General features: G+C 38.4%; 1 protein-coding gene across 7 annotated transcripts in view; it reads left to right on the plus strand.

Moving 5' to 3' along the window:
* The window catches only part of Myo5a (myosin VA), a 154,300-nt gene that overhangs the window by 67,489 nt on the left and 61,949 nt on the right, over positions 1-24,862 (plus strand). For all 7 annotated transcript variants that reach the window (XM_021173409.2, XM_029481120.1, XM_029481122.1 and 4 more), the window contains exons 7-16: positions 2,926-3,007; positions 3,708-3,815; positions 6,375-6,481; positions 9,352-9,617; positions 10,345-10,426; positions 14,322-14,462; positions 16,679-16,804; positions 19,128-19,211; positions 23,393-23,554; positions 24,408-24,505. In XM_021173409.2, the coding sequence (XP_021029068.1) occupies positions 2,926-3,007; positions 3,708-3,815; positions 6,375-6,481; positions 9,352-9,617; positions 10,345-10,426; positions 14,322-14,462; positions 16,679-16,804; positions 19,128-19,211; positions 23,393-23,554; positions 24,408-24,505 (1,256 nt within the window). The remainder of the gene's footprint in view (positions 1-2,925; positions 3,008-3,707; positions 3,816-6,374; positions 6,482-9,351; positions 9,618-10,344; positions 10,427-14,321; positions 14,463-16,678; positions 16,805-19,127; positions 19,212-23,392; positions 23,555-24,407; positions 24,506-24,862) is intronic.

The raw sequence follows: 24,862 nt of genomic DNA on the forward strand, positions 1-24,862 counted from the left end.
CCAACTGATAAAGAAAGCATTTATCTATGTCTTCAAAGAGTTACAATTTGAACTCATCTCAAGAAAAATAAAATATACTTGTCCTGTTTCCTTCTTTTTGATTCTTATGATATGACATTATTTGGGTAGGATAATAATGTTATGAGGAAAATTATAAAGGGGGAGTTTTTGAGTTCTTAGTCTTATTAATATAGTTGAAAAACTGGACTCAGAGGCTTGAGGATAATTTTATTAAAGTTTGAAAGTAAAGCAAAAATAGAGGAAAGCTCAAAATCCCAGTAGCCACCAGGAAGATACAGAAAATTCAGGTCTTTTAAGCTAAGCATGGAGATCAGACAGTGAAAGGAAAAGTGTGCTTAGGAGTGTTTAGCCCCAGATCTGAGTTCTGAGACACCCATTTCTAGGCTCTTGTACCCTAGAGCAAAGGATTGCGAAGGGACATGGTTAGAAATAGAAACAGACAGCTCATTAAGAAAGGAAAAAGATCTAAGGAATGGAAGTGGGCTAATGAACAAAGGAAAAAAAAACCCAACAGGTACTGAGCCATGTGGTCCCGATCTATTATATAATATTTACATAATATCAGCCCATGTTCGAATAGGCAGGGCTTTTTGTGAACATGCTCTTTAGAAGAAACCCAGTAAGGAAGGGTTCCCAGCATTCTTCCTGTTAACTCTGATGTTTCAGCCCAGTTCTGTTCTGTCACAGAGCTAAAAGAAAGTCTTTTTAACCTCGCTATAGACTGCTATTAAAACCATAGTTGAATATTTATGTAGGATTTTTATTGGCACTTATATTGTTGCTCCTTTCTAATGGAAAGGGAGACATGTTACACATTTATAGCACTAGCTGGTGTGTAGTCATACATTGTAGACATAATAGGGATTGTAGATTATCATAAAAATGTCAATATGTAGTTCGTGGTGACCCACTACATACCTCATACTGAGACCCAGAGTTTCAGTGACCCATGTGCTGGATGCCATATCATTAAAATTCAAATATCCCACATGGCAGGGTCCATTGTTTTATTGCCTAAGTCTTTTGTGGCTTTGAAGTTGTCTAGCACATACCAAGAGTCATGAGTTGGGGTATCCAAACATCTTGGCTTTGACTTTGGGATTGTGCCTGATTAAATATTTAATCTTAAATAAACTATAATACTTGATATGTATAAGTTTATAGCATTTGATATTCATAGTAAGGCAATAACAACCCTCCACTATTACTCTAGATTTAAGTTAAGAACAATAGTATTATTCACATCTAGGATTTAAAACAAACAAACAAACAAACAAATTCTCTATTAATGAGAAGAAAGAATGAGTGAAACAGAAATGAATGAAGTCCACATAGAAGTGTGTAGGAACATGGGACTAATGACATGACTCAGAGCTTAAGAGAGAGCCTTAGTTCAAATTCCAGTACCAATATGATAGTTACCAACTGTCTGTAACTCTAGGTCCAGGGGATTCAACACCCTCTCCTGGCTTCTACACATACTCCACACATGTGGTACATAGGCATACATACAGGCAAACACCTATATACATAAAGAAAAAAATTAATCTTTGAAAAAGAGAAATCTGTAGGATTGTGAGCAAAGGTAGCAAAGGAGGGAAACTGACCTTGGCCAGTATGTTGACTGGTGGCTAGGACTTAGTAAGTCTTGCAGCTCCCCAGTCTCCAGGAGTCTAGAACACTGAGAATGTTAGTTATAGCAAATGAATCACAGTCAATAAGCACTAACCATCCTGTACAAAGATGACCAAATGTTTCTGCAGACTCACCTGCTTTTCTAGTTTCTGTGTGCTGAAGCACCTGTTCTCTTGCCTCATCGTGCTTGTGATCATTGGTATGTTTGTTCAGTGTCCTCTGTCACTGCAGTACTCATTGATGCCTTTAGGTTTAAAGACTTCCTTTTACCTTATTACAATTAATCTTTATCAGCATAGATATACTGCAAGTTGTAAAGATATGCTGATTGTATTTTAGTAATTTTTGTAACTGTACTCTAGGTGTATATGTAGAAAAAGACTAAGGAAATACTAAAAATTGACCATAGATTATAAATTATTATTTTTTATTTTATCAACTTATTGTTGATAGGAAAATATACATAATATATGTATATTTTTTATAAACTACAAAGTTTATAGTATATAAATATATAGGGAGAGTATGTTTATGGATTTATTATAGTCATGAGATCATCGTTAAAATATGGCAAGGAAGAGATTATTCTCTTTTTGATAGAGTATTAGGATTACTGTAAATCTAGAAGTTATTAATAGAAAATGATGCTGAGCACACCCAAAAATTATTTTAGTTTCTCCAGAATTACTGGAGAACCACTCCAAAATCATTATTTTGGCCATCTATCAAGTTGTTCACTAATTCAGAGAGCATTACTAAGCCAGGCACAGTGGGACAGGCCTCTCAGGAGGCTGAATTGGGAGACTCACAGGTTCAAGGGCTGTCTGTTCTACAGAGTAATTCAGAGCCAGAAGAGACTTTCAGATAAGACTATCTCAAAATCAAGGGTCAAAACTGTACTTGAGATGTAGTGCAGTGGTATGGAACACTTGTCTAGAATATTCAAGGTCGTGGGTTTAGACTATAATACTAAAAAACCTTAAAATCCTTGCTAGCTGGTATTTATACTGAATATTACTAGTACATCTTTATTATTTAATTTTATTTTTCAAGAGACAGAATATTACTGTTTTGCCCAGCTTGGCTTCAATCTCAAGCCATCCTCCTATCTTGCATATATACTATAAATCATAAGGGTTAATTATTTAAATCAGTTTTACAAAATGTGGAGTTTTACTGAGATAATTAAATATTAAAATTTTATATTATCATAGTTTCCCCGAGTTTTATATTAAAATGCCACAATTGAAAACTCTTCTTATTTCAAAGGCAGAAGAGGAGAGAAACTACCATATCTTCTATCAGCTCTGTGCTTCGGCAAAGTTACCTGAGTTTAAAATGCTGCGGTTAGGTATGGATATGACACTAGATTTGGTGTTTTTTTCTGTTAAGTTTGAGTTTTCAAGCTTGTCAAAAAGAAATCCTTCATACTAAAATATTTACAAAAAAAAAAAAAAGATTCTTAGAGGTCTGAATCTGGCTTTAGAACTGCCATGGGAAGGCTGGGGGTAGCTCTAGTCAGGTACAGGATTGGCCTTGTTGAAGCTGGTTAAGGTAAGTAAGAAATAGATGGGTTCAGGTTCTAGCCTCTGCTATTTTGTTTGTTTATGTTGTTGTTTGTTTTGTTTTGTTTTGTTTGTTTCATTTTGAGACAGGATTTCTTTGTGTAGCTCTGTAGACCAGGCTGTTCTAGAACTCATAGCTATCCAGCTGTCTCAGTGTCCCAAGGGCTGGGATTAAAGGAATGGTGCCACCACTGCCTGGCTCACCTCTCTGCTTTTATATATGTTTAAAAACTGTTCTTGATGAAAGAAGAAATTTGTCCTAGTAGCCTGTTTGGAACTAAATCTGAAGAAAACATCATTTATTTCACCAATTGAGATAAAATCTTAAATCTTATATTAGAATGTGTGTAAACTGGGCAGACTCTAAACTCTGTGTGTATGTGTGTGTGTAATCAGTGTGTTGTCACTACCTCTAATTCAGCATGTTTGTAGGGTTGAAGTACAACCTTCTCATAGACTAAAAACCTTTTCTTTCCTTCACTGCAGGAAATGCAGATAGTTTTCATTACACAAAGCAAGGAGGCAGCCCTATGATAGAAGGAGTAGATGATGCGAAGGAGATGGCGCACACCAGGCAGGCCTGCACTCTGCTGGGTAATGTCTGTCTGTCTTGGACTCATGAGTGCTGGTCATTTGGACTCAAGTGTCTTTGTTTGGAATATTGGTTTTTCTTTGTGTTAACTGGTCAATGATGCTGGGACATTTCTTACGTATGGAACACAGAGAAATGATCATGGTGTTTCTTAGAATGGTTCTAGGATTAGCTAGTGGCACTAGTGGCTCAACCTTGTAAATTTACCAAAGATTATTGAATATCTGGAGAGGTAAGATTAACTTTTAGCTAAATGTTTAAAAAAAAGATTTAGAGACTAATTGAAATGGGCTTTTGTATAAACACATTCTGTAGATCTTAGTGGTTTAGTTGTTAGGGGGCTTGATTGTTCAGGGGTTTTTTGGCTTTGTTTGTTGGTAATGCTTGGAGATAGGTTTTATCCACATAGCCCAGCCTGTTCTAGGTCTTGCAATCCCTCTGCCTCAGTCTGCTGGTATGGAGGGCATGTGTCACTGTGCCAGGTCAGCCTTTGCTGAATTGTCTTTATTGCTGTCTTCAGGGTCTGTACAGATGCTAAGCAAAACTAACAGAATACACATATTCTTGTTTTCATTGTTTTTTATAAAGGAATTTAAAAATCTTATTGTTTGAGAATTTTATAAATGCGCATAGTGTTATTCCTGTGCTTTTGAAACAGATACCACTATTCTCTTTGTGATTTGAGAGTGTTAAATATGAATGTCAATCAGTTCATACTTAGAGTTGTACAATTTTTAAAGGTGTCCTTAAAAAAACACTTAGAATAGAGTAACTCAAATACTGTATCTTGGTGCTTCTCATAAGGGAGCTTAGGTCCTAACCACTCTAGGACTTGCTAAAAATGCAGACTCTCTCATTCGACTTCACAAAGGTTTGGACTACAAGTGATCCATGTGCACAGTAAGTCCCAGAGAATATTGTATTACTGAAGAATTTTAAAAGACCAGTACAGTGCTGTGGTTCTGTTTTCCACTTCTTCTCTTTGGGTGTCCAGGCACTGCTGCACACCAGGTGGGGAAGGATGTAGCAAAGTCCAGAATGGGTAGGTGGACAGGATCCTGGTCCAGCAGTGAATGCTACAGGTGGGGTGGGGTGGGGTGGGGGGAGGATGGGAAGGTGGGGAGTAGGGAGTCAAGGGCTTGGAGGAGGGGTGTCAGGTAGGGGTTTTCTCCAAAGATTTCAGTGTTACAGCTCCTCAGTGTTATAGTTCTTTTAGACAACATTCAATGAAACAGCTCTGTCAGACAGTATTCAATGAAATAGCGTGTACACTTACACTTTATTTGGGTTAATCAAGGGCTATATATGTGAACCTTGGGTAGTGAGAAGGGGTTCTTAGTGTGAAGTTTCATTGGATGAGGCTTACAGTTCTATGGATACCTCATTTGCATGGAGAGGGATTCCAGGAGGTTGAATTTGTAATTTCCATCAAGGATTATGTGACATTCCTCAGGTAAAATATTGGAGATCAGGCTCCCCAGATCAGTTGGGGAAGAGGAATCTCTGCTGAGAAAAGGGAGTCTTCCATTTTGTACCAAGCTCAGGAAAGCTGTCCAGCCATGGTAGATTATAACCTTACTATGGATGTACAACGTGTGGTAGTACATGCCTTTATTCCCAGCACTCGGGAAGCAGAGGCAGCAGAATCTCTGAGTTTGAGTCCAGCTTATTCTACAGAGTGAGTTTTTGGACAGCCAAGGCTACACCAACAAGGCTAAACTTTGTCAGGGAGGGGTGCCGGGGGGGGGGGGGGGGGGTGGGGGGGGGGGGGGGGATGCAAGCGCCATTACATAATGTAGGAAATAGCAAAACTATTCACCATAAAGTAAATTCTCAATTTTCCTTTATAAAAATGTTTTTGCAATAGTTTTACTACTTTTACTTATAGATTATGTTTAATATTTATGTTCTTCACTAAAAAATTGAAACCAGATCTGGTAAAAGCCAGAAAGTATCCAACTTTCTGATCTCACCCTGTCACTTGGGTCTTGTTCCAATGCTGTGTTTGGATCTTCACTCATTAGCTTGGGATATAAAACCATCTGAACACTTCTAATCTTTGGATCTTTCATTCTAATTAATCTACTTAGAAGTAATTCAATAATCCAACTTAAATCAGCCTTATCGGGCTGCAATATGTATTAAAGTAGGGATAAGTAGTAGCAATAATATTAATAAACTACGTAAATATCTAGGATGTGATTTTTTTTAATCACCTGGCATGTCTGAGTATACTCTGTGCACTATTTCATTTAATATTGCAGACACTCTTTGAAGAATTATCGCCTTATCTCAAATGAGAAAACCAAAGCATAGACAATGAAGTGTCTTGTCTATGTGATATGGCAGGACATAGACCAGATTAGGCACACTGTACAACCCACATTGCAAAACTGCTTAGTATGTTACTATCTCAAAGATGAAAGTGTTGTTATATATGACTATGAATGTACTATGCACATCTGGCAATATTCAAGAATTAATAATAGACTTAAATTTTTCTTATAATTAGTTTGTTGCTATTCTGACATCAATTGCTTGTTTACTCTATTCTATTCCAGGAATTAGTGAATCTTACCAAATGGGAATTTTTCGAATACTTGCTGGCATTCTTCACTTAGGCAATGTTGTATTTGCATCTCGGGATTCAGACAGCTGCACAATACCTGTAAGTTCAGAACAAGCTTAATGCGATGGTGGCCTGTGTATTAGTTTTGTTTGTTTGTTTGTTTTACTACTGGGGCTAGAACAAGTAGAACAAGCTAGGGGCCTCTGCACATGCTACGCAGTCACTGTATTTGTAACATGCCACCATGTTAGTCTTTTTGAACATGGTTTTGGGGGGCAATTCAGGTCCACCTTATCTACTGAGCCATCTCCCTAGATCTACAGTAGATTTAATTGCTTCATTTATTTGTTTATTTATTATTTTATTTATTCTGTGTTTGTACATATGTATAAGCACACAGGTACACAAACCTGTATGTGTACAGAGGCCAGAAGAGGGCATTGGATCTCTTAGAGCCAGAGGTTCAGGTAGTAGCTTATTACATGGGTGCAGGAACGCAAACTCCAGTCCTGATATTGTGTGGCAAGTACTTTTCACTGCTGACCTATCTATTCAACCCTGTTATTTTTACTTGTGTGTTTGTGTGTTTGTATGTGAGTGCTGGCATGTATGTGCCACACATGTGGACTCCAAAGTACAACATTTGGGAGTCGGTTCTCCCCTTCCACCCCATTGAGGCAGGTCTCTCTTGTTTCTACCTGCTCATGGTATTCTAGACGGGGAACCTTTGTCCAGTTCTCCTGCCTTCCTTCGCTTTCCATTTCATCGTGGAGGACTGACTGGGATTAGAGATGATTGGCATCATGCCCAGCGTTTTACCTGTGTCCTGGAGATTGAACGTAGCTCATCAGGCTTGTGTGGCTTCAAGCTCTTTTGCCCACTTACCCATCTCTCTGGCTTAGTATTTTTTCTTTTTTGGTTTTTTTTTGAGACAGGGTTTCTCTGTATAGCCCTGGCTGGTCCTGGAACTCACTTTGTAGACCAGGCTGGCCTCGAACTCAGAAATTCGCCTGCCTCTGCCTCCCGAGTGCTGGGATTAAAGGCGTGCGCCACCACGCCCGGCCTGGCTTAGTATTTTTTAAAGGAGAAAATGATGGCTCTGATTTAAACCTCTACTTTCTTTTAAGAAAATAATCACACATACCCCCACCCACTCTTTTTTCAAAATAGAGTCCTGTCTGTGGCCCAAGCTGGCCTCAAACTTGTGACAATCTGGATTACAGCAGTGCATAATCACATCTAGCGCCAGGTTTTTGTTTTTGTTTTGTTTTGTTTCCAAAAGCAGATTTTATTGAGATATAATTTAGCAACACCAATATATGGCTGTGATTATGCTCATAGATATGTTCAACCATAAGTATGTTCACAGGCAGCTGAAACGACTTTCAAAAAGAAGCCTGGGTATCTTACCTATAGCCAACTTTACTCCTGTCTCCTCAACTCAGCAACCTGAGTCTCCGTCTTGCCGCTGTAGAGTTATATACCCTGGATATTAATAGAAATTGAATCATGCGATATGTGGCCTTTCAAAGTTTTTCATGCTATAGCACATATACTCCTTCATGATTGATAGGTGCTGTAAGTGATGGTACTGATTTGAATCTGAAGTGATGACCTTCTGGGAAGGGTCTAGAGATGAGGCCATCAGGAACCTCAGGTTTTAATGACAATGGTGATATGAGCGAGCCATGTGATTATTGTTGTCAAGTTGTTTGTTCTCTTGGGTCTCAGTTCCTCAGTTTTCACTGAGAGATGATGTAAAACCTGCCCACTCCCCGGGAAAGTTGTCAGATGCCAGATTCGGGAAAGTAACACAGCAATAGAGACTGAACAAGACAAGTAGTTAGCAACCTCACTCACAGAAGATCCACAGAAGATGTGTAAGGGGTTCAGGGATATGTTAGTCATTAAAGAATTCCAACCTCAAAGCCCTTCAAATGACATCAGACTGTCTACTTCAAGCCTCTTCAGACCTTCTGTGGCCTGAGGATGAAGGTCAATCATGTTCTCTGGCTTCATTTTGTACATTTTCTGCTTTACTTAGCCTTACTTCCTCCTCTTGCTAGTTTCCCTCCTACCACCTTTTTTTTTTTTTTAATCTTGCTGTTACCTCAACTTAGACAGCTTTTCTCTTGACCAAGAAATACCCGATATTCTTTCATACCCTAATCTATTATCTAAGGTAATTGTCTCCTGCCTTGATAGAGAGAACTCTCCTCCTGTGGATTTTCAGCACTATGTCTGTCTCTTTTCAGTGTTTTACAGGACAATAAGTATGTCCCCCTTAAGACTGCAGACACTGGGTGTTGCTGTGATCAGACATCATGAACAAGGCAACTTATAGAAGAAACAATATATTTGGGGCTTATAGTTTCAGAGAATGAGTCCATGACTGTCACACAGGGAGCATGGCAGCAGGCAGACACGCATGGCAGTAATGGCAGTAGCCAAGAGCTTATGTCTTGATCCACATGCACAAGGTAGAGAAGAGACACTGGGAGTGGTGTGAATGTTTGAAACCTCCAGATCTGCTCCCAGTAACACACCTCCTTCAAGAATGATACACCTCCCAATCATTTGCAAACAGTTCCACTGAGGATCAAATATTAAGATACATGATCTGCTGAGATCCATTCTCATTCAAGCCACACAGGAGCTATGCTTGTTTAATAGCACAGATTTGATGGCCAGCTGACAAGATTTCTGATTGAGTGATTGAATATAACCTAAGAAAGAGACAGACAAATCTATGAAAAACCAAGAAAGTTTTTTGTTTAAAATGAGCCCTACAAGATATTACAAAGTGACTTCCAGATCCTAGGCTATGAATGCTTCTGACTATACTCATTGATCAGGTGTGAGTGATGTTGATGTCCATTTGACAAAGATAGTGCTGAATTGTGTAACTTTTTCCAGAAATTATTCTTTTATTTGGCCATAGGCAATAATAACACATTCTCTTTTGGTAGCCCAAGCATGAACCTCTTACCATCTTCTGTGACCTTATGGGTGTGGATTATGAAGAGATGTGTCACTGGCTCTGCCACCGAAAGCTGGCTACTGCCACAGAGACATACATCAAGCCCATCTCCAAGCTGCAGGCCACAAATGCCCGAGATGCTTTAGCAAAGCACATCTATGCAAAACTCTTTAACTGGATTGTTGACCACGTCAATCAGGCTCTCCATTCTGCTGTCAAGCAGCACTCTTTCATAGGCGTGCTGGACATCTATGGGTGAGTGCATTTGGCTGGCTGCCCTACTCTGCTGGAAAGCAGTTGTTTGTTTGGGAGTGTTTTGTACCTCTGAGCACATGTTTAATTTTGTTTTCTACTGGAGAAGAGAAGGAAATCCTAACTTATAACCATTAGAAGTGTCTTTGATAATGGAGATATAATGATGCAAAAAAAAAAAAAAAAACCTTACACATTGCTTAAACAAAAATTAACTCAGCTCCAGAATCTATCTACAAAGCTAATAGATTGAATTAATTGGTTTCCACACTCTTATATGACAAATTATTGAATTTCTAAAAATATAATTTCATTTCTAGTTGCATTCTGTAAATGTTGATACTTTTTGTACATGGGCTTGTTTGGCAGCTAATTTTTCACTCTCTGGTTCAGTTTTTCAGAAGAACCTGTTAGGTTTCTGTTTCTAGCTCCCACTTCTCTGTGAAATGTTTGGAGTATAAATTGACAGGAACTGTTGCTTTAGCATCGTTTTGTTGTTTCCTACTGGATCTGAAGGGGCCTCAAAAAGCCAAGGCTGCACATCCTTAAGCAGGACTGTCTCAGCTGATGCTCATCATGTGCTGACTCTCCAACTTACAGACTTTTATCAGATATGGAGAAGATAATGTTAAGAGACTTCACATTTTTCTCTTTCAAATGTGCATATTTTAAATAATTTTAAAAACTATTCTTTTTCTTTTCTTCCTACCTTATTTTTTTGGTATTACAGATTTGAAACATTTGAGATAAATAGTTTTGAACAGTTCTGCATAAATTATGCAAATGAAAAACTACAGCAACAATTCAACATGGTAAGAATTTTCTTTCTTGAATAAGATTCTTCTACAAACTTTCCTTTTGAAAAAAAAAAAAAAAAAAAGCTTGGTCTTTGAAATAAACTCCTGATCTGTAATTCTTTTTTCTCTCTTCTTTTATTGAATATTTTCTTTATGTACATTTCAGATTTTATCCCCTTTCCTGGTTTCCCTCCAGAATGCCCATCCCACCCCTCCCCCTGTTTCTATAAGGGTGTTCCCTCACCCACCCACCAACTCCTGCCTCCCCACCCTGGCATTCCCCTACAGTGGGGCATCAAGCCTTCACAGGACCAAGGACCTCTCCTCCCATTGAAGTTTGACAAGGCCATCCTCTGCTCCATATGCGGCTGGAGCCATGGATCCCTCCCTGTGTTCTCTTTGGTTGATGGTTTAGTCCCTGGGAGTTCTGTGGGGTCTGGTTGGTTGATACTGTTGTTCTTCCTATGGGCTGCAAACCCCTTCAGCTCCTTCAGTCCTTTCTCTGACTTCTCCATTGGGGACCCTGTGCTCAGTCCAATGGTTGGCTGTGAGCATCCCCCTCTGTATTTGTCAGGCACTGCCAGAGCCTCTCAGGAGACAGCTATATCAGGCTCCTGTCAGCAAGCACTTCTTGGCATCCACAATAGTGTCTGGGTTTGGTGACTGTATATGGGATGGATCCCCAGGTGGGGCAGTCTCTCCTCCACACTTTGTCTCCATATTTGCTCCTATGAGTATTTATTCTGTTCCCCCTTCTAAGAAGGACTGAACTGTAATTCTTATAATGGATTTAGAGTAGGGAAACTGCCAGGGAACAGAGTTTGGAACAATGTTACAAATAATGAACATTTTGAACAAATAATTTGAATGAGAGATTTAGGAAGTGGGGTGGGCACTACCATTGAGTCCTTCTATTACTGCTTAGACACCAACTAAATGTGGGGTTATAACTAACACCATTTACTATGTTAGGAAGATGTCAGAATTTTACAAATGATCCTTTCAGTAGCCTGGTTTTTTCACTGAGGCAATGGCAGTAGGTATATTTTAGTAGGGGCTTACACTAACTTTGAGCTAACCTCCCTCCTCTGCATTCCAAGTATTAGATTACAGACTTGCCACCACCATATCACCCAGTTTAAACAGAGATAGTTCTTTCCCTGAAATAAATGCTAAATTTCTCTCAAAATAATCTATGCTTTAGTATATAAATTTCTGTAATAGTGTAAAACAGTAAATTGTGCTTGAAAAACATTCTTTTTCAGAAAACAAAGATCATTGTAGTTGGTAAAGCTAGAGATAGTACAGTCCATTTTTTAGGTTTTGTTGAGTCCTTTAAAGAAGTTTCAGCTATGACAGAATACTGTGCTATGTTTAGATGCTGCTTGTTTTCAAACTTTATTTTTTTATGATGTAGAAACCTTTTACATAAAGACCAATAACAGGAGAAAACAAAGACAAAACTTCAAATTGAGAAGTCAAAAAAGGCTGATAAGCATATTTTTTCTAAACATTTTCTTAAACAATGACTTTCTTATTTTTATTTTATGTACATTGGTGTTTTGCGTGCATATATGTCTGTGTAAGGTTGCTGGATCCTCTGGAACTGGAGTTATAGACAATTGTGGGTGCTGGGAATTGAGCCCTGGGCCCTCTGGAAGGGCAGTCAGTGCTCTTAACCACTAAGCCGTACTTCCAGCTCTCTGATTAGTATATTCTTTTAAAATTTGAAATAAATACTAAAAAATATAGCAAAGAAAATTTAAAGTTTCTGATTATAGGCAGCCAGATTGGAATTGTGTGCATTTGGGACTAAAATTTTAACTAAGGTGTTTGACATTGCAAAATATAAGTACTTTGATAAACATTTAACTATCTTTGTTTAGCAAATAAAGCTGTTTCACTGTTTGATACGGGTTGATTAAGGTTTTCCATAATAACAGGACTCATTTTTCACCAGTTAAGGATAGATGTTAGCTACCTGTGAGTACTAGGAACTGAACTGATGTTCTGCGCAAGAGCAACAAGTGCTCTTAAGCACTGAGCCAGCTCTCCAGCCCCAGATCCATAATTCTCAAATATACCTTGTTTACCCTTTATAAATAAAAATAACAACACATTTATTAATTACAATTATATGGGGTTTTTTTGAGACAGGGTTTCCCTGGGTAGCCCTGGCTGTCCTGAAACTCACTCTGTAGACCAGGCTGGCCTTAAACTCACAGTGATCTGCCTGCTTCTCCCTCCAGAGTGCTGGGATCAAAGGCATGCACCACCACTGCCTGGCTTAGATGATCTTTTTGATCAAGGATTATTACTGCAAATGAGCTAAGTGTAACCATAAGTGTAGAATATAATGGGAAAGTTCCAAGTACACAAAGAGTGAGTAAGAGTATCAAAAATCTCTCTGTCACCTTTGAGTTCTAAAACTTGGGGTCCAAGAAAATAAGTATTGTTAGGCCACAGCCACAAAAAGTTAGTTTTTCCAGGAAAAAAATTGGCAAGAAAGAATGAGTCAGAGGATCCAGAAGAAATAGGTAAAGAGAAATTTAAGAGCCAGTAGTGGTCATTAATGTCTGTAGTGAGACTAGAAGCTGTGATATCAGCCAACTTGGCTGGAGCAGCAGGCTGAAGCAGAGGCAGTGGTTGGGTTGCCTCCCCACCTGGACCAGTTTAGTTTCTATTCATATTCAGAACTTGATCACAAGCCCTTCCCCAGGGAAACCTGCCCAAACACCATATCCGAACTAGATGAGGACTTTTGTCATTCTCTTTCATAATATCATGGTACCTGCACTTTTATATAGACTTAGATACTTTTTTAAAACATATTTTATTTAAGGTTCTTAATGCTTCAACCCCATCAACCAGGGGTAGGGGATAAAGAAGGTTAGTAGGAAAAGGGTTTTGTGTACCTGTTTAGAAGTAGTTACTCGGGGCAACTCCACTCTTCATTTTCAGGATACCAGCAGTCTAGTTCAATAGCAAACAGCAAACACAAATCAGTAGTGGCAGCGTGATCCAGGAGAAACGGCAAGGCTCCACCTAGTCTGTACGAGTCAGAAATGGCAGAATCAGCTGGAACACCAGGAGAAGTTCTTTAGCATGTTTCTCTATGAAGTGAAGACGAGCAAAGACCACCAAAGCACTGCATGCCATAGCAATGCAAGAGCATCCTCCCGCTGTTTGTGGGGTTCCATTTATTGTTTTTTTTTTTTAAACATCACACATCACACACCCTCTCAAGAATCTGTTTTAGGCAAAATATCACATGACCTCTCACAAGATAGCTTCCAGGAAAATACCATGTGACACAACTGAGTTGTTAAAGAAACCTGAAATTTCCACCTCACTTTTATTCTGTAACTATTTGGTGTCTCCTAGTTCTCTCCCAGTTCACACATGTAGCATCCCTGTCTGTGCTGTTGATCATAGGCAGTGACTGACACATAGTATAGACTCAGTACATAGTCTGATTAAAGAGTGAATGGGGAAGAGAAGAGGTGGTGTGGATGGTACACATATATTTAAAAATCACAAGGACTGTTGTATTTATCTGCCATTCAAAACATATATAGGCCTGATGTGGTGATGTATGCCTGTAATCTCAGCACCTGCAAGGCTAAGGCAGAGTGCAAATTCACATTTGGCCTGGGCTACATAAAGAATCTCAGGCTAACCTGGTCTACATATTGATAACCTTTCTGAATATAACAAAAAATTAAATTACATGCTTAGATTTATTTTTTCATGTTGAATGCTTATAACTAAGGTTTTCTGTACATGATTTCTGTCATGCCTTTTCATGAGGCTATTGTTACTGAGAGCCATGAGCTATAGAAGTGTGCTCCTTGATTACATTCTTTATGATAATAATCTGATAATGACTGCCATTTTCTCTTTATTTCAGCATGTCTTCAAATTGGAACAGGAGGAATATATGAAGGAACAAATTCCATGGACACTTATAGATTTCTATGATAATCAGCCTTGTATCAATCTTATAGAATCTAAACTGGGCATTCTCGATTTGCTGGATGAGGAATGTAAGGTGATTATAATTTTCTGAAGTACTTAGCTTGTCAAGATAGATGGATCAAGGCTACAGAACAAGTGGCTGCAAGCAGAAACTCTCCAGCATGTCATTGTGACAAGGGGCCTCTTGTTCATTCTGAAGAGACGTTAGACCCCGAAGGTTCTTTTATTTTTTTATTTTTATTTTTTTACTATTTAGCTGTGTGTGTGCATGTATATGTATGTGTGATACACATGTGCCACAACGCATATTGGTGGTCAGAACAACTTTCAGGAGCCAGTTCCCTCCTTCTACTGTGGGATGTGGGAATGCACTTAGGTCATCCAGCTTGCATATCCTGCGCTTTTACCTGCTGAGCCTTCTCATGAGCCACAACTCTAAGGATTGTATTAAAAGTGAAGCTAGGAGAATTTATTTCCCTTCTGTTTTTAGCTGACTACATATTGACAACTGTTACTGCTTTTTATCATTTTTGTTTTTAATGTTTAATATTTTTGATCAGCAGAATATATTGAAATACAAGAAACTGCCCCAAAATTGTTTTGAATAGTTCTAAATAGCCATATTTTGAATATTTGTTATTGACATAAATAATAATCATTTTATTTGCTTCAACATTTAAGGACGTAGGATGTTATAAAATCGTTGACTCTTCCACTTTATTACTGAAGGACCTTAGGCAAACCTTTATTTCTCAGTCTTCTTTTACTTTATAGACAATAAATCACAGCTTATGCTGTATTGACCCTTATAAGGAGCCAGACTTAGTGTTAAGAATGTATGTGGGGCTGAAGAGATGGCTCAGTGAGTAAAAACACTTGCTATACAGATCTGATAACCTGAGTTCAATCCCCAGATCCCACAGTGGGAGGGTATGGCATGTACTTGCCCTCAAATACACATAATTATATTAAATAAAATTTGAGGGTTTTTAAAGAAAAGAATGCAAGTGATAAAAAGCATAATCATTCTTATTTGAGATTAAAAATAAGAAAGCAAAGCAAAAATGGTATCCTGCTTTTATCAGTATCAATCAAGTAGGCTAATATAAATTTGATACCTTTCATTTAGTGAGACTAAATTAATAATTACATGTATACATTTGATGAAGGACAAGAATTCATACAACATATTTTATAGGAAAGCAGAATCATAAACATGTGTGCCCTTTGACTTGGGAGTTTAACCTATAAGTATATACTTAAAAATATACTGAAAGTGTGTATGTACAAGAGGAATATGACAATTGTCATAACAAAAAGTTAGTAGCAACCTAATGACCATAAGTAAGACTGGGAAATGTAAGGAGTATATTGAATGAGTCCACTCAAGTACGTGTCTTAAAAACAGGTAACAAATTGCATACACAAGCAAGATTTTGCTAAAAGGACCCTGATATAGCTGTCTCTTGTGAGATTATGCCGGGGCCTAGCAAACACAGAAGTGGATGCTCACAGTCAGCTATTGGATGGAACACAGGGCCCCCAATGGAGGAGCTAGAGAAAGTACCCAAGGAGCTGAAGGGGTCTGCAACCCTATAGTTGGAAAACAATATGAACTAACCAGTACCCCCAGAGCTTGTGTCTCTAGCTGCATATGAATCAGAAGATGGCCTAGTCGGCCATCAGTGGGAAGAGAGGCCCCTTGGTCGTGCAAACTTTATCTGCCTCAGTACAGGGGAACACCAGGGCCAAGAAGTGGGAGTGGGTGAGTAGGGGGTTGGGGGAGGGTATGGGGGACTTTTAGGATAGCACTGGAAATGTAAATGAGGAAAATACCTAATAAAAAAAATTTAAAAAAAAACAAAAAACAAAAAAACAGGTAACAAGTAGTAAAGTTTCTGGAAATGGCAAGAGGAGACAGACTACCAGTTCATACCTTTCTGGATTATATTAATATTTCACTGTGTATAAATGTTACTTTCATTTAGCAATTTAAAAAAATAAAATATGCCTAATAATTGTATTTTATCTTTAACTTGCAAAGCCTTTATTGTATTAAAAAATTAAATATTGATGACTCCTGGTATAGGCAGATTGTCACTCACGTGTTGTACCGGGTCACCCCAAGGAAGGTCTCAGCCACGCCCTTCCTTCATTGGTGGTTAGCTTGTGCAGATGAGAATAAAGAATGAATTCTTAAGTTGAACATAGGAACTGGTGTCTTGTTGCTGATGTCGCAGAAGACCTTTAGCACTCAGCCATCACTTCACTTTCTTTTTTCTCCCCAAGATGCCTAAAGGCACAGATGACACATGGGCCCAAAAACTGTACAACACACATTTGAACAAATGTGCCCTCTTTGAGAAGCCCCGCATGTCAAACAAAGCTTTCATCATCAAACATTTTGCTGACAAAGTAAGGAAACTTTTTGTCTTATTTTCCCCTTTTCTGTAATTTACATTGAATTATAATAAAAATCAGTAGTCGAGTATTGGTTTGTTTGTTTGTTTGTTTTGGCAGCACTTGCTTTCTTTAGAGTCCTTTCCGGGAAAGCAGTCTTCAGTACTGCCATCTTGGTTTTCTCCTACTGTAACTTGAGTTGATTACATATTAAGTAAATATGGGTCAAAAGTCTTTGTCTGAAATGTTGAAATTCAAGAAACTGAAAGCCAAAAGTGTTTTCATAACTTGTTTAGCACCCAAACCTAATCTCTGACTTGAACTAACATGAGATCGATTCATAATTTTTAGCCCAATTCAGGTGGGTATTTATGTGCTTAAGTATGAAAATATTAATGTAATTTATGGTATACATGACTTTATTAAACTTTTTGGTAGTACTAAAATGGTGTATATACATACTACATCTCTGAGTGCATGCATTACCTCTAAAAGTCTCACAGGTTTCATACCAGAGACTGGTTTTTGTCTCCTGTGCAAGCATGGTGATGCATTCTTCACAAGTTCTATAGTTCACGTAACAAGTCGGGGACTATGTGACTAGTTTACATTGCAAGGAAGTTATGGGACAGGCTGTGTTGTGGATTTCTGAACGCCTCTTTATGAATAGAGTTTTCTGATCGTCTAGTCTTGGCTTGAAACCTTTGGATGATTAATGTGACCTTAGGAGTATAGGATGAGGAACCCCTATAGGACTACATCCTATAGGAGTATAGGATGAGTGGGAAATGGCTGAAGTTGTGGGATTTTAGAAGAAAAAGAATTCTCAAGTAATCCCACTTCACCAAATTATCCAGTATTTGCCCATCTTCTCCCTCTGCCATCATCAGCTTCTCACGCATCCCCAGTCTCTCTTCATGTAGTCTTTTCCCTCCTTAGAGCAGTGGTTCTCACCCTTCCTAATGCTGTGACCCTTTAATACAGTTCTTCATGCTCTGGTGACCCCAACCATACAGTTATTTTTGTTCCTACTCCATAACTGTAACTTTGCTACTGCTATGAATCCTAATGTAAATAGCTGTATTTTCCAATGGTCTTAGGTGATCCCTGCAAAAGGGTCATTCCACCTTCAAAGGAGTCACACCCCACAGGTTGAGAAATGCTGCCTCAAAGGAACACTTGTGCTTGTACAGATGGCTTACCAGCTTAGACTATACACTGGAGCAGCCTAGAAGGAGCTCTCTTTGGCCATCGGGGAGAAAATCAGCTTACAAGTCTGCTTACCCATGACTGATAGAGCATTTTGATCTCATTTTATCAGCAGTCACTACCACTGTCAGTTAGGAAGTTGGTAGTTGTTAACTTAATAGAGTTTACATATTTCTTTTTTTATTCTACTGTTTTTATTAGTTGGTTTTGGTTTTTGTTTCTGAGTTAACATGTAAGATAATAGATTTTTGGTTTTTTGGGGACAAGGTCTATGAACCTAGGCTGGCCTTAAGCTTACTGTATAGCTGAGGCCACCCTTGAACTCCTAATCCTCCTGCCTCTACCTCCTATGTGCTGGAATTCTTGGCATGTGCTATGGATTTCATTTTATCCTTTTTCTTACATACTCTGTTCTTATTTATCCCTGCCCTCTAGTTCTTTCCACTGTTCCCTGCCCTCTTCTTGTGGTCCCATTTCCTATCCCATAGCCCCGTTCTGCCTTCATGACACATGCATTCTATTCATGTCACACATATTCCATTACCTTTTCTTTTTTTCCTCATTGAGAGCTCTTCTTTCTTGTTATGCTCCCTTTTCTAGCTTCATGACCTACATAATATGTGTGCATATGTACACATGCACACACAATTGAAATGTAAGATCCACATGGGGGGAAGATATGAAGTATTTGGGTTTTTGGTTTGGCTTACTTCATTCAGCATAATGATTTCCATGTGTATCAATTTTCCTGAAAGTGTCATGGTTTCATTTTTATTGTGGCTGAATAAAACTCCATTGTATGTATGTACTACATGTTGTTTCTCCATTCTCTTGATAGACATTGAGACTGGTTCCACTTCTTAGCTGTTACAATTAGTGCAGCAATAAGCATGTATGTACAAGTAGCTTTTGTGGTAGGAATTGCGTACTTTGTTTATATCTCCCCAGGTTTGCTTTAATGAGTTACCACACCTCTCCCTGGAAATAGCATTGATCTCTTAGAATTAACTGATGGTACCACTTACTGAGAGCTAGTCATAGAGTCTGGACAATAAATTTGTTTTTGTTGATGACTATAACTATTCCAGAATGTTGTCATTTAGGAGATATTTTTTTCATGTGATTTCAGGTGGAGTACCAGTGTGAAGGTTTTCTTGAAAAGAATAAAGATACTGTTTTTGAAGAACAAATTAAAGTCCTTAAGTCAAGCAAGGTAAATTTACTCTTATCAAAATATGATCCATAAAATGTTAATTGCTTCAGCACTAGTCTTTTAATACTAATTATGATTTTTCTAACAAAATCAGTTTTATTTACAGATTTTAATTTGTCAAATGTATAACACGTAATACGTGTCATGTCCTATATAGAGTACTGTTCAAATGTTGACAGTTTGATTCTTATAGTGAGGTAGCATTATATTAGTCACATCTTACACATGAGGCAGTTGAGGTGTCGGGGACTGATTACTGGTAAGTTCCCAAGTTAGGTTGAACTCAGGCTGTCTTGCTTAGGACCTGTTCTTAACTACTCAGCTATGTGGTCTTTCAGCTCCCTGTGAAATCATTGTCTCCACAGTGGTTCTACACTGGAAGTCTTGCGAGTGACTGCACTCTTTGTGGGAGACTCAGAGAAGGTTTTTCTGCTGTTATTTTGAGGGATTCACTAGAAATGTGGCCTTATTGCACTCCATCCTAGTGGAGACTAACTCTGGGTCATCATAGGTGTGGTTTCAGATGTGACCCAAAATGTTTAAATTATTTTTTCATAAGAACAAATACTAGAACCACTGCTTTCCACTAGGAAAAAAGAATATTCCAGATGGCAAGGAAGTATGGTGTTATATTGCTTATTAAGCTAGTCTGTGCCTCCAGCTGTTGACCTTTCTCTGGAAAAGATGGAAGAGGGGCATAGTCAGCCTACAGGAGCAAACCAGGAAGCTAGTTACTTGATTCTGTAAAGACCTGCTAAAAAAGTAAAAATATTCCTGTGGCCCTTATAGGTTATTGATTGGCACTCTTGTTTTTCTGGCTTATTTCAATAGAATCCTCTTAGCATCTATAGAATAGTGTATAGACAATAGGATTCTTGGTTTTAAAATAACTTTTTATCATCACTTGTGTTAATAATATAAAGATCACATAAAGACCAACAGTAGTCTAGTTTTAACTCTCAGAGATGAGTCAGATATTCATAGAAAATCATTTATTTACCCTTAGCAAGAATTGAATATTAATACTTTTTAACTTATAAAAAAGTAATGTGCAAGGCAAACTTTCTTTTACAGTCACTATTATAAGTGTGGCTCAGAGGTTTTATCATTTTAATCTATAACATAAGCATGACATTCTGTTAATATTTGGCCAAAATATTTTAGCTAAACAGAGTACCGGTTTTCATTGTAGATGTACCCATAATCAGCTCTGTCTTCATTCTGATTTAATTTCCTATTTGTCTAGTGGGTCCAGTCATTAGAAGTTAGCAATGTATTGGGAAGAGGCAATCTGTGTTCCATTGTTGCTGTTGAAGTGGGATAGTTTGTAGTTTACTTGAGTTCAAAGGCTGTTCTTGTTCTCAGTCTTTTCAGCAGTTCAACCAAAAGACCTGAACTTTATCTTCTCTCTGAACCTGGTGTAAAGCAGGTGTAATGCAGAAACCAGTTTGTTCTCTTGGAAGGACCGATTCATTTGTGTTTGTACTGTGTGTTCTGAACAGATTTTTGGTGATGATAACAATGTAAAATCTATTTGTGTCTGTTTTAGATATATTTTCTTAAAATGTCAATTAGAGATAGCCAGGTAGAAATGTCATATGGGAAGTGGGGAATGAAGGCAGGTCAAAGAGAAAAGTAGGAAGTAGGAATTCTGTAGGCTTCAGAACTTCATGCTTGTTAAAGCCATGAGACTGGGTGTGATTGCTCAAGAAAGTATGTAGATAAAAACTGCTGTAGCCAGATAGTCCAATTAACAGAGGCTGCCAGAGGAGGTACCAGGAACAAAATTAAGAAAAATGGCCTGTGAAGAAGCACCTTCTCAAGAATATATTATAGAGCAGTTTCCAATGCAACAATTCAAAGTTTATGCTGTGTGTGCGTGCGTGCGTGCGTGTGTGTGTGTGTGTGTGTGTGTGTGTGTGTGTGTGTGTGTGTGTGCGTGCGTGCCCTCAGGTATATGAGTATGTGTGTGGAGGCAAGGAGATAGTCTGAGGCTATCCTTAGGAATACAGTCTACCTCCTTTGAGACACAGTCGTTCATTGGCTTGGAGCTAACCAGTAACCTGGCTGACCAATGAACCCCAGGGACACTCCTGTTTTTTCTCCCTAGTAGTATGATAAGCATGTGCGACTATCCCAGCATTTCATGGCTGCTGGAGCTCAAACTCAGCAAGACAAGCATCTCACTGGTTGAGTCACCCCCCCAGCGTTGTCTGGTTTTATTACTCTTTGCTTGTTGAGACAGGATGTCATTTAGTCTAGGCTGCCTTCAAAGTATGTAGATGTGGAGCTGAGACTTGCTTTGAATTTGCTTTGAACTCTGAACCTCCTACATTTACCTCCTAAGTCCTAAGACTACAGACACATGTGCACCACACCAAATTTTTTAACTGGATTTTGCTGTATAGCCCAGGTTGTTGTAAAACGCATGATCTTTATGCCTTCCCAAGTGCTGGGGTTATAAGTGTGGTCACACCATGCCTGGCAATACACTTTTAAAAAATAAAAAGTAATTTAGGGAATTTTAGTTTAGAATTTTATTAAGAGTAATCCTACCCTTAAGTGTGTGTGGTAGTGTAGATATCAAGTTAAATTGTAGCACTTATTGATAAATATGGCATGATAGCCTCGTTCTACTAAACTTTTCACAAAAAGAGATCAAAAATGAAGTTTTGGCAACTGCTAATGTGTAGCCAGAAATTTATTTGGGAATGATATCATAGCTAAAACTTTGTAGTACGTGGCCTATCACCGAATCATCTAGTTCTGATTCCTGTGCTGAGTTTTCATAGATAGCTACTACGAACTAATTTTTTTCTCTGCATGTGGGCCTATTTTTGTTATTCAAGATAATGTTAAGACAGTTCTTTACTTCAGTATAGCTAATCATGCTAGATTACATTATGTTAAACATTCCCCAAAACAAGAAATATATGTGCTTGTTTAACAGGCAGCCCTTATTATGTTATGCTTATCATAGATAACTTTCTTAACTACCCTGATGGGTTTTGTGGGTGTTTGTTTAGTTGTTCTCTTTGTTGGTGCTGAGGATTTAATCCAGGACCTTATGTTTGACAAAGGAGCTCTCCGATACTAAACTGTATTCCAGCCCATACATTTATAGAATATGAAGTCATATGACTTTGTTTTTCAGTAAAAGTGGTCTCATAGGAAATTATTTACTAATCTGAGATTAGTAAATAATTTCAAGTGTGCACAGATGACTAATTTTTATATGGAATATAACAGTGTTAGAAAGATGAATCCATATAGCAAGATGTTGCTGTAGACTAGTTTAGGTCTCTTTTGTTTCAGGAATGTTCATCCCACTATATTGACTAGTATCCATTCACTTAGTGAAGATTAATACCTTTAATCTCACTGCTTATGAGAGAGAGGCAGGCAGATCTCTGAGTTTGAGATCATCCTGATCTACAGATCTATGTTCCTATGGTAACATAAGAAGACCACATCTTAAAAAACATGATTATGGTAATTGCACTAATGTTCTAAATTTCTTAAAATCAAATATAAATACATATAGTATAATCACAGAGTTTTCTCCTATTCTATACAATCCAAATTATTTTCTTAAAATTATTAATATTCATCATTAACTTTTATCTTCTAACATTGAAAGCTTATTCATAACGCCTTCCTGCTGAGACTCTCGGATGTTTCTGAGTTGCTTACTACTGCAGATACCTGGAAACCTGGACTGGTCCTTTGCTTCTGCTGCATAAACCCAATTGTAGAACTGAGGTGATAAACTCAGTCTTTCAATTAATATTTTCTCTAAAATAATTATGGTTCAAAACGAGTTATATGCTTTATTCACATTCTTTTGGATATGTTAGATTTCCAAGTCAGTATATATAGTCGTTTTAAGTTTGTTCCACCCCAAATGTCTTCACCATACAGGAATAATTGCTTACTAGACGCATCTATACTGTGTCTTCTACAAAGGCTTACCTTCCATTTGGTGTTTAGGGTAGAACGGTTTTTGTTGTTTTGGTTTGGTTTTGGGAGAGCGTCTCCATTGGAAGTCTTGAAGTCACTCTATTGCTAAGTCTGGCTTGGAATTCATGATCCTCCTATCTCTGTCTCCTCAACACTGGGAGGATAGCTGTGCTGCCTCAACTCCTGGGTCTAGAGTATAACTTTTACTGTTTGTGACTCAGTTTAAGATGCTACCAGAGCTATTTCAAGATGATGAGAAGGCCATCAGTCCCACCTCTGCCACCTCCTCAGGGCGCACTCCTCTCACTCGAGTTCCTGTAAAGCCCACCAAGGGCCGACCTGGCCAGACTGCGAAAGAGCACAAGAAGACAGTGGGACATCAGGTGAGCTCAGGGGCTACCACTGCCAGACTCCTTCTCCTCAGCTTCCACAAAGCCTCAGGCCTTCCTTCTTCAACCTAGAGGATAGGATCTTCACGTGAAGACAGGCCAGAGTTTCTGCTGTACAAACACTTAGACTTTACCCACCCCAGACTCAACCATACACCAACCCATCCCAAAATAATTTTCACCATGTCTCAGTTCCTCTAATACATATCGCGTCTTTGTTTTGTTCTTGTTTCATTTCTATATTTATACAGAGCATCTGTCAGCTTCCTCAGTACAAGAAAATACCCTCTCCTTCCTTAGATGTATTTTTCCCTGTGGGGAATCGGAAACATTCCACACAAGCTTGGTGCCTGAGCATGGGTGTGGCTTTGGAAGGGAGCAGTACACTAGTCAGCAAAGTGCATTGTGCCTTGAGGCCTTGTGCCAGATAGGAACAGGGCCTGATGTGGATCCATAGCCTCCTGTCTTGACCCATGTCCATAATGGAGGTCCCTTCAGCCTGTTCTCTGCTCATTGTTTATACAATACTAAGAAATCTACAGCTTTTTTTAGTATTGTGTAGTAAGGGTTCATACCTTAATAATTAAATGGCCCTAGCAACAAAATTGTAAGTCACATATAATGGAACTTGCAACAAGAAGCAACAGAGAAAGGAGTACATACATACTCAGCAGGATAAACGTGTGGGTTTAGGCAAATGTAAATGACACCCCTAGAATTTTTGTTTATGAACCACTCCCCTGTGAAGATAACTTTAAATTTATGTCATCTTCAATATGTTAAAGGAGAATTTTAAATTGTCTTTGATCTCTAACAAAACTAATTTTTTTAAACCCTTTTCATGCAGTTTCGAAACTCCCTTCACCTGCTTATGGAAACCCTTAACGCCACTACTCCTCACTATGTACGCTGTATTAAGCCTAATGATTTCAAGTTTCCATTCACGTAAGTCAAAGTGAAATAAGGAGAAAGACTTTTGGGGAAGATCTTCATGTCTTGTAGAGGGAATCTATTTCCAAAAATTTCTAGTTTTTGTTTCCATTTGACAATATGAAAACAAATTAGCAGTTGGCTTTCTAAGGATTTGAAAATTTGAGGCCAATGGCATGTCTTTGGTTCTGGTTTTCTGTTTTGACTCCATCTCTGTTGGAGATCTTTATGGCCTTTTCTTAATTTGGACATCAGTTAAAAGCAGAGCTGACTGGGCTAAAGGCTTCTCTGGCCAAGGCTTACCTGATACTTTTTATCTGTTGAAGCCAGAGAATGTTTACCAAAATCTCATTCTACTTCAGATACTAAGTC

Source organism: Mus caroli, chromosome 9, assembly GCF_900094665.2.
Source record: "Mus caroli chromosome 9, CAROLI_EIJ_v1.1, whole genome shotgun sequence".
NCBI lineage: Eukaryota > Metazoa > Chordata > Mammalia > Rodentia > Muridae > Mus > Mus caroli.